Source organism: Nesoenas mayeri, assembly GCF_963082525.1.
Source record: "Nesoenas mayeri genome assembly, chromosome: 1".
In the NCBI taxonomy this organism is placed as follows: Eukaryota; Metazoa; Chordata; class Aves; order Columbiformes; family Columbidae; genus Nesoenas; species Nesoenas mayeri.
In genome coordinates, this window is record NC_137541.1 from 147,283,185 (window position 1) to 147,295,916 (window position 12,732).

The 12,732-nt window shown below is 38.4% G+C and overlaps 1 protein-coding gene across 1 annotated transcript; it reads right to left on the bottom strand.

The window, feature by feature from the left end:
- Window positions 1–5,001: 5,001 nt before the first annotated feature.
- On the bottom strand, window positions 5,002–10,934 carry MFSD9 (major facilitator superfamily domain containing 9; the record flags this gene model as incomplete). Its single annotated transcript, XM_080353450.1, has 5 exons — window positions 10,532–10,934; window positions 9,197–9,240; window positions 7,851–7,980; window positions 6,326–6,535; window positions 5,002–5,792 (listed from the first exon to the last, which is right to left on the bottom strand). Exons 1-5 carry the CDS (start codon window positions 10,599–10,601, stop codon window positions 5,002–5,004), a joined length of 1,245 nt encoding a protein of 414 aa, XP_080209576.1. The 5' UTR covers window positions 10,602–10,934.
- Between the last annotated feature and the right edge of the window lie 1,798 nt (window positions 10,935–12,732).

A 12,732-nucleotide genomic window follows, 5' to 3' on the forward strand; every position in this document is an offset into this window, starting at 1 on the left:
CCCACCCCCAAATAGGGGAGAGAATCAAAAGGGAAAAGAGAAACTTGTGGATTGAGTTAAACCCAGTTTAATAAGATAACGAAATAACAATAATATACTACTACAACTGCTAATATGTTTTAAATTGAAATAGAATATAAAAGATACTGAATGCAATGACTCATGAACTGTCTGCACCAAGCAGCCAGTCCCAGGAAGAGAGAGAGAACACCCTTGTCCTGAACAGATGATCCCAGAGAGAGAAGAGAGAAAAAGGCAGAAAGGCCCAGAGGCTTCTGCAAAACAGCAGGATGGCAAAAGGTCGAAGAAAGTCCCAAAGAGAACTCTCCCAAACAGGTCTCTGTCCCAGCTCTGAGAAAACCTGAACCTAGCCAGAAGACCCCAGCGTTCCTTAGATATGAAGGATGATGCCAATGTGATGAAATATTCTTATTGATCAGCCTGGATGTCAATCAAGCTCTGCCCCATCTATGCCTCCCTGCCCAGCTGCCTCACACCTGTGCGCAGAGCTGAGAGGCCATGGCTCTTAGACCAGAGCAATTAAAAACATTAACTCTGTCCCGGGGTGTTATCTTCTTGTCCTCAAACTAAATCCAAACAATGACCATTCTAGCTATGAAAAAGAAAGGTTTCTAACTGCATGAAGAAAATTAATTTGTTTTAAGTCAAACTAGCACAAAACTGTCTTGCAACTTTAAAGTCAGAGAGTTTCATCTCCTTCTTGGCCTGTATTAGATGGCCAGCTAAATGGGGAGCTACTTAATAAAATAATAATAATTAAAAAAAAAAAAGCATGTCAGCATAAGTTGAAGGAACCTGAACACCTGGAGTTAATCAAAGTTGGGGCTAAAAATTGTCCCTTTTGGATACTGTGTTGAGCCAGCTGAGAATCTTATCCATCCGAAGAATTCTTCTTGCAGGTGGTAGACAGACCTTCTAATAGCACAACACAATGGTAGATTAGGTTAGCGTCATTCCCCTCCCAAGTCAGCAAACACTGAGGTGCTTCAGAAGCCTTTTTGTCCTATGAGATTTGACAGAATATGAGGGACTAAGATTGCAGAAGGGAAAGCAATAGTTATACTGGCTGCTCTGGTGAGTCTCACTGGCTCATGATCTGAAATGTGCTCAGGTTTAAATGTATGAGTTACAACAGCACCCTATTTGACACAGGTTTTGTTTCAAAAAGTAATTTTGTGCCACAAAAAGGAAGAGATTTTGAATACACCAGTTTACTTCATTTATTTTTCATATCTAAGACCTCCTGTTTATTACAAATTTGACAGAAGAGCAACTCCTATGATATAGCACATCTCAAAAATAGTTCTTAGATGCTAATTTAGGATTTAAAACAACCAGAAATTTGCCTTCATTTCTCCCTGTAAGTTATCACAGAAGCTTTTTCAAGCCTCCCCTTTAAAACCAGCTCTACAAACTCCTTCATTTTATGAGAAGGAAGTCTGTGCTCCACTCATAGTCATTTGATTCTCAAAGTTCACGTTCCAATATACTCCCTTACAGGATTAATGACCAGCTTTTTGTGACCAAGCTTTCAAAATTATAGCAATGACAGCACAACTGGTTTTTGGGTTTTCAAATCCCAAAGTGCCAAGCTATAAAGCATCACTTACTCAGGGGTATTCCCTACCACCCATAACCAAATGAGGGCTGGCAGCACCTGAACAGACCCACAGAGGTTCCCATCAGCTAGAATGTGGTGGCATTACAGACTGCTTGAAGTAACCAGCAAGCCAGTTAGAAATAAACACTTGTCCTGGTTTTTTTTCTGTGTTACCTACTCAATAAGCAACCTGTTCTCAGAAAAGGAGAACAGCACTGACCTCTGTGATGGTTTTGCGGTGAGTAAATTCAGAGAAAACACGACAAGGAACTGAAATCTACAGAACTGGTATGTTTATAAAGGATCTCTTCAATTGTATTCAGCATGCACCAACATGGAATAAATCTGACATTTGCTTCATCATTTAAAAGCAAGAAAATCAGTACATATCATATGCTACCAGCGCTTTTACAGAAATAAATCACTACATTGGATACACACCCTCTTCAGCATCAGCTGATCATAAAGGTCAGAAAAGTAGTCACTGTTAAAAAGTTAAAATTTCAAAAGGTAAAAGGCAAAAAAACCCAACCCTGCCTACAAGCCCATGAAAAACAACCCAAACCTAAAGTAACAGCAATCAAGAGAAAAATATCAATTTGCAGTGATTTGAAGGTAGAATCTTTATTTGTTCCATATTCAGATCTCTGTTTTGTTGAAGTCTTCAGATATCACAGCTGGATTAAAGAACCTGCTGAGTAATTCAGTAAAGCCCACTAGACTGTAGGCAGAAGTAGCTGGAACTGTTCCTCCCTCAACAGAAAAGAGGGAGTCACATCTCCTCCTCTCCAGGGAAGCAATTTACTCATCGCTTTCTGAACTTGCACAGTTATGGCACCTGAGAGACAACACAGGGGATCCAAACATGGTCTCCAGGCACTAGGAAGAGCAGCTTTAAGCACTCCAACTCAAAACTGGCAAGTTCTCTATTTTCTATTTCTTCTTTTTCATTCACTGTCAAGCCACTTCTTGGTTGACTCCTTCACTCCAGTGCCTTTTATGTGAAAAGAAAGATTCAAATGAATATTTTAAGCAACAGCTTAAAGAAAAAAAAAAATCTGTACTCCATATTGACTTGAACACCTCTATTTTGTGCTGTATTTTCAGCAGAGGAAGAAGAGAAAAAACACAGTGACTAAATGATAGATGTAGAACGTAATTTCATTTTGTTTCTATGCCTTAAAAAAAAAAAAATAGGGCAACTTTTCTGTAACTGAGTCTTTACAAAGAAAAAATGTTTCTGCAGCACTTCAGAAATCATTTTGGCCTAAAGTAGAGAAGTCTTCTTCTCTAGCATCAGTTGCAACAGGTCCCTGAGACCACAGCCTTCCACAGATTTCTCAATTAGATTATTTAATTTTGTTTTTATTTAGCTTAGAATTATTTTTCAAAACAAAAATATTTGCTAATTGTGGAAAGCATGTTTTTCACTTATGTATAAACAAAAACAGTGAAGTTTTCAAGTTTTTATAAGCAGAAAAGCAATATTCAGGCAGCTGTATCTGTTAGTATAAAGTGAATTTTATGGTGTCTACAGAATTCAGCTTTAATCAGTGAAGCAGCTTAAAACGGTAAATGGTATCTGTTATCCCATATAATCAACAAATATAGTAAAAGCTACTAAATCTTTCATAGGGGTTTTTCCTCCCCTTTTCCTTTACTTCTTGCTGTAGTTGCAAAATGGAAATCCCTGACTTACAGAGGGTTAGTTTTAAGTAAAAAAACCAAACAAACTTCCCAAAAAACAATTTTAAAAGATGGAAGGATAGAAAATAGGAAATTTAGGGCAAGAATGTTTCGGGACATCTACCAAGCAAGACAGGAGGAGATAAGCACTTAAAAATGCCTGAAGTTTCTAGGGAGAAATGAATCACAGATTATTACAATAAGAAACTCTGAGGATATGTACTGAAATCATAGCAGTAATGAGACACACACATGTCAATATATAAAATTAAAACAACTCAGAATTCTATACATACTTCTGTGGTGCTGCCACTGGTATCATAAAGGTTTCAGCAAGGATTTAAATGACAGCAGGCACTGGAAAAGGTAGAGAAGAAAAAAAAACTAATAAAATGCAAACCACCATCTATGGTTCTCCTGAAGCAGCAACACTGTTTGCACAGATGTGTTCAAGAAGATAACTAATTTGTTTTTATCAAAAAATGCCCCCAACAATTACACATAGCTGACTTTGTACTTTCATCAAGTAATACTAGGAAAAGCATATGGAATGTTATCAGTACAAAATACATTTTTTCCTAAGTTTCAAATGAAATGCAAACACTTATGATTGGCAAGTAATATGAGCTTGAACAGTAAATAGCACAGGGAAGTGCTACAACTCTTGGTATAGCTTTGCTAGTAAGCTCTCATTAGTAAAACAGTGCAGACAACGAAGATTAAAACACCAACAAATTTGTCACTGAAATGTCACTTATGCCTCCAGAGATGAGGATGCGTTAATCCACATCCATGAACTAAGAGTTGCTCCAGCACACCTTTAACAGTCATTCAAAAGAATTAAGAAGCAAATTTATTTTTAAAACGAAGGTAGAAAAATTGCACAGGGAATATTAACAAATAATTTATGACAAATTTGTTCAGTAGAAGTTTTACTAAACAGAAACCACCAGCTCAAGTTTCAATGAGGCTTACATTCAGTCGCAGTTTCAGTCTGAATGACCCCATATTATTCTAAAATTCTCCGTTTTAGGCCTTCTAATACATTAAGTTAGCAAATATCCAATTCTGTTACCTGGGAATGACCAGGAATCAGCAAGAGTCAGATAGCTGCCCTAAGGTACGTCATCATGCTGTGCAGCAAGTTTTGTAGACAAAGTATGCTTAACGAAAGCACAAAATCAAACACTCTGTTAATTAAGCTTCTCTCACAGCAGACAAATGACAGCAGATCACACCATAAGAAATTAAGGCCAATGAGCTATATTGCAAATTCTCCTTCTGATTAAATAACAAAAATTCACCACTGATTAAATAATAAGTATCCATTTGCATCTTTTAACAATCTATCAATCTAAACACTGTTTCAAATGTGAGCTACAAGAGGGAGTTGTGTATTTCATGTAATTCTCTTTTTCCTCTCCAAAAAGGTTAAAAATCCATTAAAAAAATCCCAGCCAGTACAATACAGCAACACCTGTCCTCCTCACAAGTGTTCTAGTGGTACCAGTTAGAATAACATTTTTCTGGAGTTAACATCCCTGCAGCAGAAATATTTATATGTACTTGCTTCCACATGAATATAATGTGCCTTCTTAAAAGATCCTGTACAAGTCTGCCAGGTGTAAACATCACCGCAGGCTGATTTACTTTGCCTCTTCTGTAAGATACCTCTGTGCAATCCAAATTTGCAGCTACTGATTTTTTAACTTAACATTTCCATAGCTACAGTATTTTTGTTTGTTCGCGTTCATTATCAGAATAGCTACTAAAGCTAGTGCAACCCCTAGACTTGGAGGGCCACAAGGAGTGAACTCCTGAGCAATTCCAGAAAGGAGCGGAGCAACTATACGTCCCACCGATGTCACAGACTGTCCAACGCCTAGGAGCGTACCACTGGCCTCATTCCCACCAACAGTCAATTCAAGATCAATGATACAAGTACGACCTATAGTAGTTGAAAAGGCTAAGAACGTGGAAGATAGAATAACCATCCATATGCTCGGCGCTGACGCATACAGGAGAATCAACGTACAGGTAAGTGTGCTGGAGTGCAACAAAACTCTGTAAGTGTTGTGCTGGTAGAATCTTGTTATTGGTCCAAGCAGACAACCAGCCAGGACTCCAAGCGCACTGCTATAGCTCAGTAGGTATCCAGAAAACAAGGGTTTCACTCCAAATCTCTCCTCCAAGGCCAGACTAAAATTGCTATAGTAGAGCAGTATAGCAACAGACATCAGCAACCGCACTAAAAATATATCCCACAGATCAGAGCATGCAATTCCTTTAATCCTCTTCAGCACTGTTGTAACTTGCATCCACGGAGACTGGAAAAGACTATCGCTTGCCATAGCTCCATTAGTTTCTGATTTCAAGTGCAGGTCACTATTTGCTTTTGCTGAGAAACTGTCTGTTCCTTTGTTGCCTTGTTGATGTTCTCTATTGCCAGTGTTTTCTTCACTCCAGGGTAACATCCAGACAAGACCTACATAGATCAAGGAATTGATTTCATTCAATTGCATTAACTTTACATGGAAGACATTAGTCTGATTGTAAAAGTTTTCTTAAAGATCAACATTTTTAAAAATGACTTTAACAATAATGCCACTTTAAAAAATTACAAAGATTAAGTCTACTGTTATTCACAGTATTGGTACAATTTTAAAGTAGGTGAAAGCAAGGAAGGAAAACACTGAGGTGACACATTTGCAATATTTAAACACATCTAACAGCTAAAGCCAAAATTGTGATTTCTAGTCTTCATCTTTGGGCACATTAAAAATTCCCATTCCTATGTCTGAATGTAAAAGATATATACAAAGGAAAAGCATCTGGAGGTTAATGGTTTCAAAATTCCCACCCTTCCACACAGGTTCAAATTCAAAGGGTAGTATCAGTATACAGAGCGTGTATGTCATAGATGATAAGCACCATGAATTCAAGGTATTACAAATGGCATAAAAACACAAGAGTGAGGAACAAAGGGGCCCAAGATGCAAAATATGACATACAACTTACCAGCATTCAGAAGGAAGATGGAGGCACAGATGAAAGACGTTAGATAAAAGCCATCTTCCAGCTCTGTAAGGTAGCCACCAACGACAGGCCCCAGAATGAAGCCCACACTAGAAGCTGCATTGAAACGTCCCATTACTAATGGGCGGTCTCTCTCAGAAACCAAGTCTGAAAGCAGAGCTTTAGAGATGGAAAGGGTGTGCTTGAAAATACCTGCAACATAATATAAACAAAGTGATAAACATATATTGCTCAGTCCAAAAGATTAAAAATTACAGAAGCTATATGAAATAACAAAGTTCAAAAACTCTATGATTGGTATTTTTAAGATTCCATAAGCTACAAATTCTTCAACGCTAGAGTTATGCAGCCTTTTGGGCCGTGACCGTCATCCTGGCTCTTCAAGAATTTGGACTTCAGAATCAAAATTATTAATGCATCTGCTCCTGCAGCACTGCTGAAAGAAGAAATAGCTCAGCTAAGTGCCGGAGCACAATAGGAATAAAAGAGTCACTGAAACAGGAAATTATGGGTGGGTAACGGTGGAGCAGGAATGGCTTGTCTGCTTATGAACATAGCTCTGTACCAATTTTGCTGAGCACGGAGATTTCCAGGATGGTAACATACCAAAAACATGTGGGAGACTGGTGGCTGGCAAAAGAAGAGAACAGGGAGGTAAGCATTGCAGGAATACCTGCAATCTTTTGCAAGGTATGCAATGCAGTCTTTTATGCTCCTTCCCTCTGACCAGGGCAATGCTGTCACAGTCACAGTCCTGTTAGCATTAAAAAGTATTACCTCTACTAAGTAATCAAATATCAACCAAATAATTCATTAGCAAATTGTCTTGAAATGAAGAAACAATATTAACAGTTCCTAAATCAAGACTATGGGCCATAAAAATGCCCTTGGGTAGATGTGTTCACAGTAATAGCAATACTTACTATATCAGAATACATGTAATGGGTGTTAAGATTATAAGAAATAGATTATAAGAAATCTGACACGAACCCTGGCACAAACTTAGCTTCAGTGCTGCAAGCGTGCATGCTTTTGCCCAACATAAATATTCTGTTGAAGAAGTGACCTAAAATTTCAGCCAAATTTTGTAGTATCACCTTGAGGTATACTTTCAGCATGAGAAAAAACAATAACGCACATAACATTTCGTTCCGCATTGCAAGTGCAGGTCAAGATTTACACCAGTGATTTGGTGTATTGTGTACCTGTTATGACTAACCTTACAATAGCTTCTTTCAAGGAACTGCCGCACTCCTATTCTCACAAAATTCTGCCATTCAAGGTGGCATAAAATTTATGACAGTTGTTTAGTATGTATTTCAAATTAGTTTCAAAAAAAGGCCATGAGAATGTTTGATTTGTAGAGATTTTTCCATTATTGAGGCTCAGCTGCTGTTGCGTGGTCGTGATGCCATGTGGCCATCCACATACCATGACTTCTCTAGCAATAATTCTCAAGCTGAGACTATGGGGAATTTAAACTGCAAAATGCCAGGCATTTACTCACCTACAGGGACTCTAGAAATGGCAAACAGCAACACAGTGGTAGATGTTCCAAGAAGGAAGTAACCCAGCGCACTGAGAAGAATACAAGCAAGCAGGGAATACCGTCTTCCTACTATGTCACTCCAGCAGCCCTTTCATAGAGCAGGAAATTAAGATTAGCTTTTTATACCATTTAATTATGTACAGTGAACAATCAGTACTTCTAAATTAAATTGAGAAAAGAGATCAAAGGACTGTCAATGAAAGCTTAATAAGCTTATTACACAACATTCCTAAGCGCTCAAAATCTGGAACTGATGAGCAGAGCTCTGCCCTGCTGGCAGTGCACCTGCTGGAACTATCATTCTATTTAATGTCATGCATACAGCTTTTTTAAAAAGAATTTCTCTCTTTTAAAAATACAATCCTGCAATAAACACCATGAAATAGTAGTAGCAGCTCTCTGAAAATGTTATCACAACCGACCACAAATATTTCTTTGCAACAATGGTTGCTATGTACTAGACACTTGTTGAGCATCCTAAAAGGAATGATCTTAGCTATGAGGAATTCATCATCTGAGTGTAGACAAATGGGAAGTATTTATGAGAACGGTGAACAGTAAATTTGCATGTAGCATGCCTATAAATCAGCTTGATTGCCTACTTCCTGTTTGCTATAGTCTTGCATAGCAAATGCTGAAACAGTTTTTTCCATGGGATGCTCAAAATCTGCTCTTTTGGAAGCTAGGAGGTATCAGGGTAACATTAAAGGTATTCCTGGCTAAATGTAGGGACCTAAGGTATTAATAACTAAGGCATACATTCAAGAGGTTCGCCCCTGACATTTAGTCTTTGCACTCTTGCTTAGAATAGGAGGTTAAAAAATCAAAAGCTAATGGAAAACAAAACTAAACAAATCTCAAAGGCATAATACATGAGTTTAGGCCATATGGCAAATTACAGGGCACTGTGCATTAAGCAGGGAAAGCAAATGCTAGGTAACAGGCTTATGAAGAGCTGACTCGTGATACTGCTTTTTTGGACAGGCTACTGCACTGAAGAAAACTGTTTTACTAGCACCAACACTGAGGAGAACCCTGTGTGTGACTGTGTAACTGTGACGTGCTGGATTCTTGATTTTGTCTAAAGACTGTATTCTGTTTAGTTCTGAAAAATTTGATGATTCCCTACAAAGGAAACAAACATTTTCCACACAAACTAAAAACTGGATACACCAACCAAAAATGCTTATATGAACACTATAAACATTTAAGAAATTTCAAGAAACACTCATTAACCTCCATCCTTTTTTCCCCTAAATCCACAGAAATGCCAGCATACTTAGGAACATAGTGTTAGAACTCACCACAAATGTGCTGGAAAATAGTTGCATTATACCATAGAGAGATCCTAAAACAAACAAGCAAAACATCAATGTTAGAAATCAAACTGAGGTTTTGGGTTTTTTTAAATGAAAACCACACAAAATTTTTAAATGAGGCAGCATGAGAGAAGCTCTGCAAATAATTTACTAGAAGAATAAGAAGAGTGAGAAGGACAAACCAAGGGAGAAGTTTAGCATATAACCAAAGAAATAGTTGTACAAGTCTTCAGCAGAAACTATGTAATGAAGAAGGATGCTGCTTTGTATGATGTATTAAACATTGGCACTCACAATTATTTTGTCAGAATCAGCAGAGAATTTCATTACCGGGAGGTACTTGTTACTTTCCATTTGGCACTCCAACATGTCACAAGGTACCACAGAAGCCCTGAAGAAACCAGAGACCCTTCTCTTTCATTTTGGAGGCTGAGTTTAGTATTATAGCAGTTAGTAACAGGAGAAGCCGCAAAGAGAAGCAGAGAGAAACATCTGCCAGCCTTTTTCGTTTATAAGAACACACCTCAAAACTCAGTTTCTTTTAAAGTTAAAAATCAAAGCAGACTGTTGACATGAAACATATTTTTGATGAATTGCAACTTTAAATAATACTCTGACAACTCAGAGCAGAACCAGAATTATTTCATGAAAAGTGCTAAATTTCATCCAAAATAAAAGAGCAAGGTAATAAAAACCTGAATAACAGATCCCATGTCAACCATACATAGCTATAAAGAATATCATACATCATACTTGTATCATTAAATACAAACTTTAGAACCATGGAACTTCATCTTACCACTTCCTTTTTAAGACAAAATTCCAAACCTTCAGAATTTACTTGTAAACGCTCCTTAAAGATGATAAATATTTTGCCAACAGACAGCTGCAAGGAATTTAATCAAACTGGGAACAAGCATGGGCTTTGGAAAGCTCAGGAGAACCAGCTGCAGAAGTACTGTTTGCAAAGCTCGTAAATAACAACAAAAGTAAAAGCAACACCTCTGGCTTCCAGAGTTGCTGAGCTGTGAATTCCTGCATGGTGGAAAAAGATCTGTACAAGTGTTACTGCAAGATTTCCTTTTTCTTTCCAATAATTCTCTTTTTCGAGCAACTGCTTTTGGCTACTTATATACTAAGTTTGGAGGGGTCTTTGGGTCTAACACAGTATGGATGCCCTTACAGTTCTACTTGGAAACTGGTCTTTTTATTATGCTACTAGCAGAGAAGAATCATGTTACAATGTCCAATTTGCAGTATGACATAATACACTTCACATTATCTTATTCTTTGGTAAATCAGGCAAGCACTGCAACTCACCTATTATTCCAGCAACTGTATGACTTGCTCCTAGAGATTTTATATGAAGGTTCATTAAAGGAACAACCATACTCACACCAAATAAATCCTGAAAAGAAGGCAGAAAAAGTTTTAATAACTGATTCCTTTTACAAAGATGATAGCAACCTGGCTTAATAACAGTAAATATTAAAAAAAAAAACCAAAAAAATATTTCCACATCAATATACGATTAAAATAAAATTTTTCATGGCCAATGTGGTATGCTGTAACCTCTATAATGCATCCAATATGTACAAAATTACAAAAACACATAAACTGAAAGATAAAGGGTAGCTTCACAGAGGAGTTAAATCTATGGGAATGGTAATCCTCTTTCCCTCTCCTGATACAATTATTCTGAAGATACATATTTAAACATTAAATATTCCTTTAATAGATACTTAATCTTTTTTAACAAGAAAAGTACTTGGTACCTGTATTTTAAATGCGAAGTGGTCTGTAATTTCAATCACCCAAAAATACTTTTCACTCATGCAATGAGAGTATATTTGGAAAATCTACAGTATTTTAACTCTCAACCACAATGGGGAAGAAGCTCTGGTAGGTCTAAACCTACCTACAGACTGTCTTTGTGTATAACTTGAGAAATGTAGTAAAAAGACAAAAAAAAAAAGGAAAAAGGAAAAGGAAAAAAGGAAAAAAAAAAAAGAAAAAAGCATAACTGAGAAACGTTTTGCAGGAGGAGGGCAAAGGACACTGCCCATCCTGAACAGTACAAAAATCTCCTACTCATTCTTTTTGATTTTTTTATCTTTTGTTAAGCTAACCACATTGAGCCAGTGGTTCTTTCACTACCACTATCTGGCGCAGCCTACAGTGTCCTATATCAGAGCAGAGCATTACAGAAGATCTATCAGAGCAAGATCACCTTTTATCAGTGACTGCTTGAGCTGAACTAGACTAGTGTTTCACAGCATGGCCCAAAGCCTGAATAACTGTAACACAGCGTATCACTAAGTCAATTATCACACGGTGTGTCATTAAGTATCTTTTGATGAGTGAAATTAAGACAAGGTTAGAATCAGTGTTATATAGATGAGCAAACAGAGCACACTGCTTAGGAACATCTTCAATAACACAATCTTAGATGTCACCTGCAGACCTGAAGAGAGGTTCAATGACTTCATCCAGGTCATCGATAGAGACATTAAGGACAGGTCTCAGAATATACTGTGTTGTTAGCATGCAGGTAGAGCGAGATCCATTAACTACGATCCTCTGATGGGTAGTTATTTCTCATTTCATCTTTAATTTCTTATGTCAAATGATAACTACGTTGTGTTTGCTTGGTTACAGGAAGCTTGCATCCCAGGCAGCTGTTCTTCATGATGATATTTCATCACATTCTACATCCTCTAACAGGACATTCCTTGGGCGAGTTCAGTGCGTACTCCTGCTCAGTGCAGTGAGGTATGACAGAGGTGAAGAACCACAGTGTTTAGAAGTGAGCTAAGAAGCAAAGTTTGTTCTAATGCACCTTTTCCTACAGCCCAACCTAAAGGTTGGTAAGAGAACATACCCACATTTCACAGTGCAAATTTGTACTAATTTTGCATTCATTTTCCAAGTCATCCATTTGAATTGTAAATTAACTAAATGACATTTTTCCCCAAGGCTAGTGAATTGCTACAGAATAGAAACCTTCTTTAAAGACTGTACACTATGTTCTTTCAGTAAGGGGCGCTTTTCTTTTTCCCTAGATAAAACCCATGCATTTGCATCAAACTGCAAGCAGTTTGCACAAATAAAACAACACCGCCGCTGCAAAGCACTGTCGCTACAAACATTCGAACTCAAAAAAGCTGAAGGGATAGACCTCATAACCCAGCAGCTTTATCTGAGCCGGAACGGGGGAGTCCCGGCACTCGGCCGGGCAGCGGCAAAAGACGCGGGGCGGGCGCTGGTGGGGGGTGGCGTCTGCCCGACACCGGGCTTTGCAGCATCTCCTGACAACCCTGACAGGACCTCAGCGCTCCGGGGCCTGCCGCTGGGCTGTGCCCCCTCACCTGCCTCCAGCACGACCGCTCCAAGGGCTGCCCCAGAGCCGTGAGGTCGGGCAAGTACTCATGTGAGCTGGGGAGACTTCCCCTCCTCAGGCACGGCCGCCCGTTCCGGGCCGCGCCGGAAGGGCGCCACGGCCGCCGCACTCCGCCTCCCCG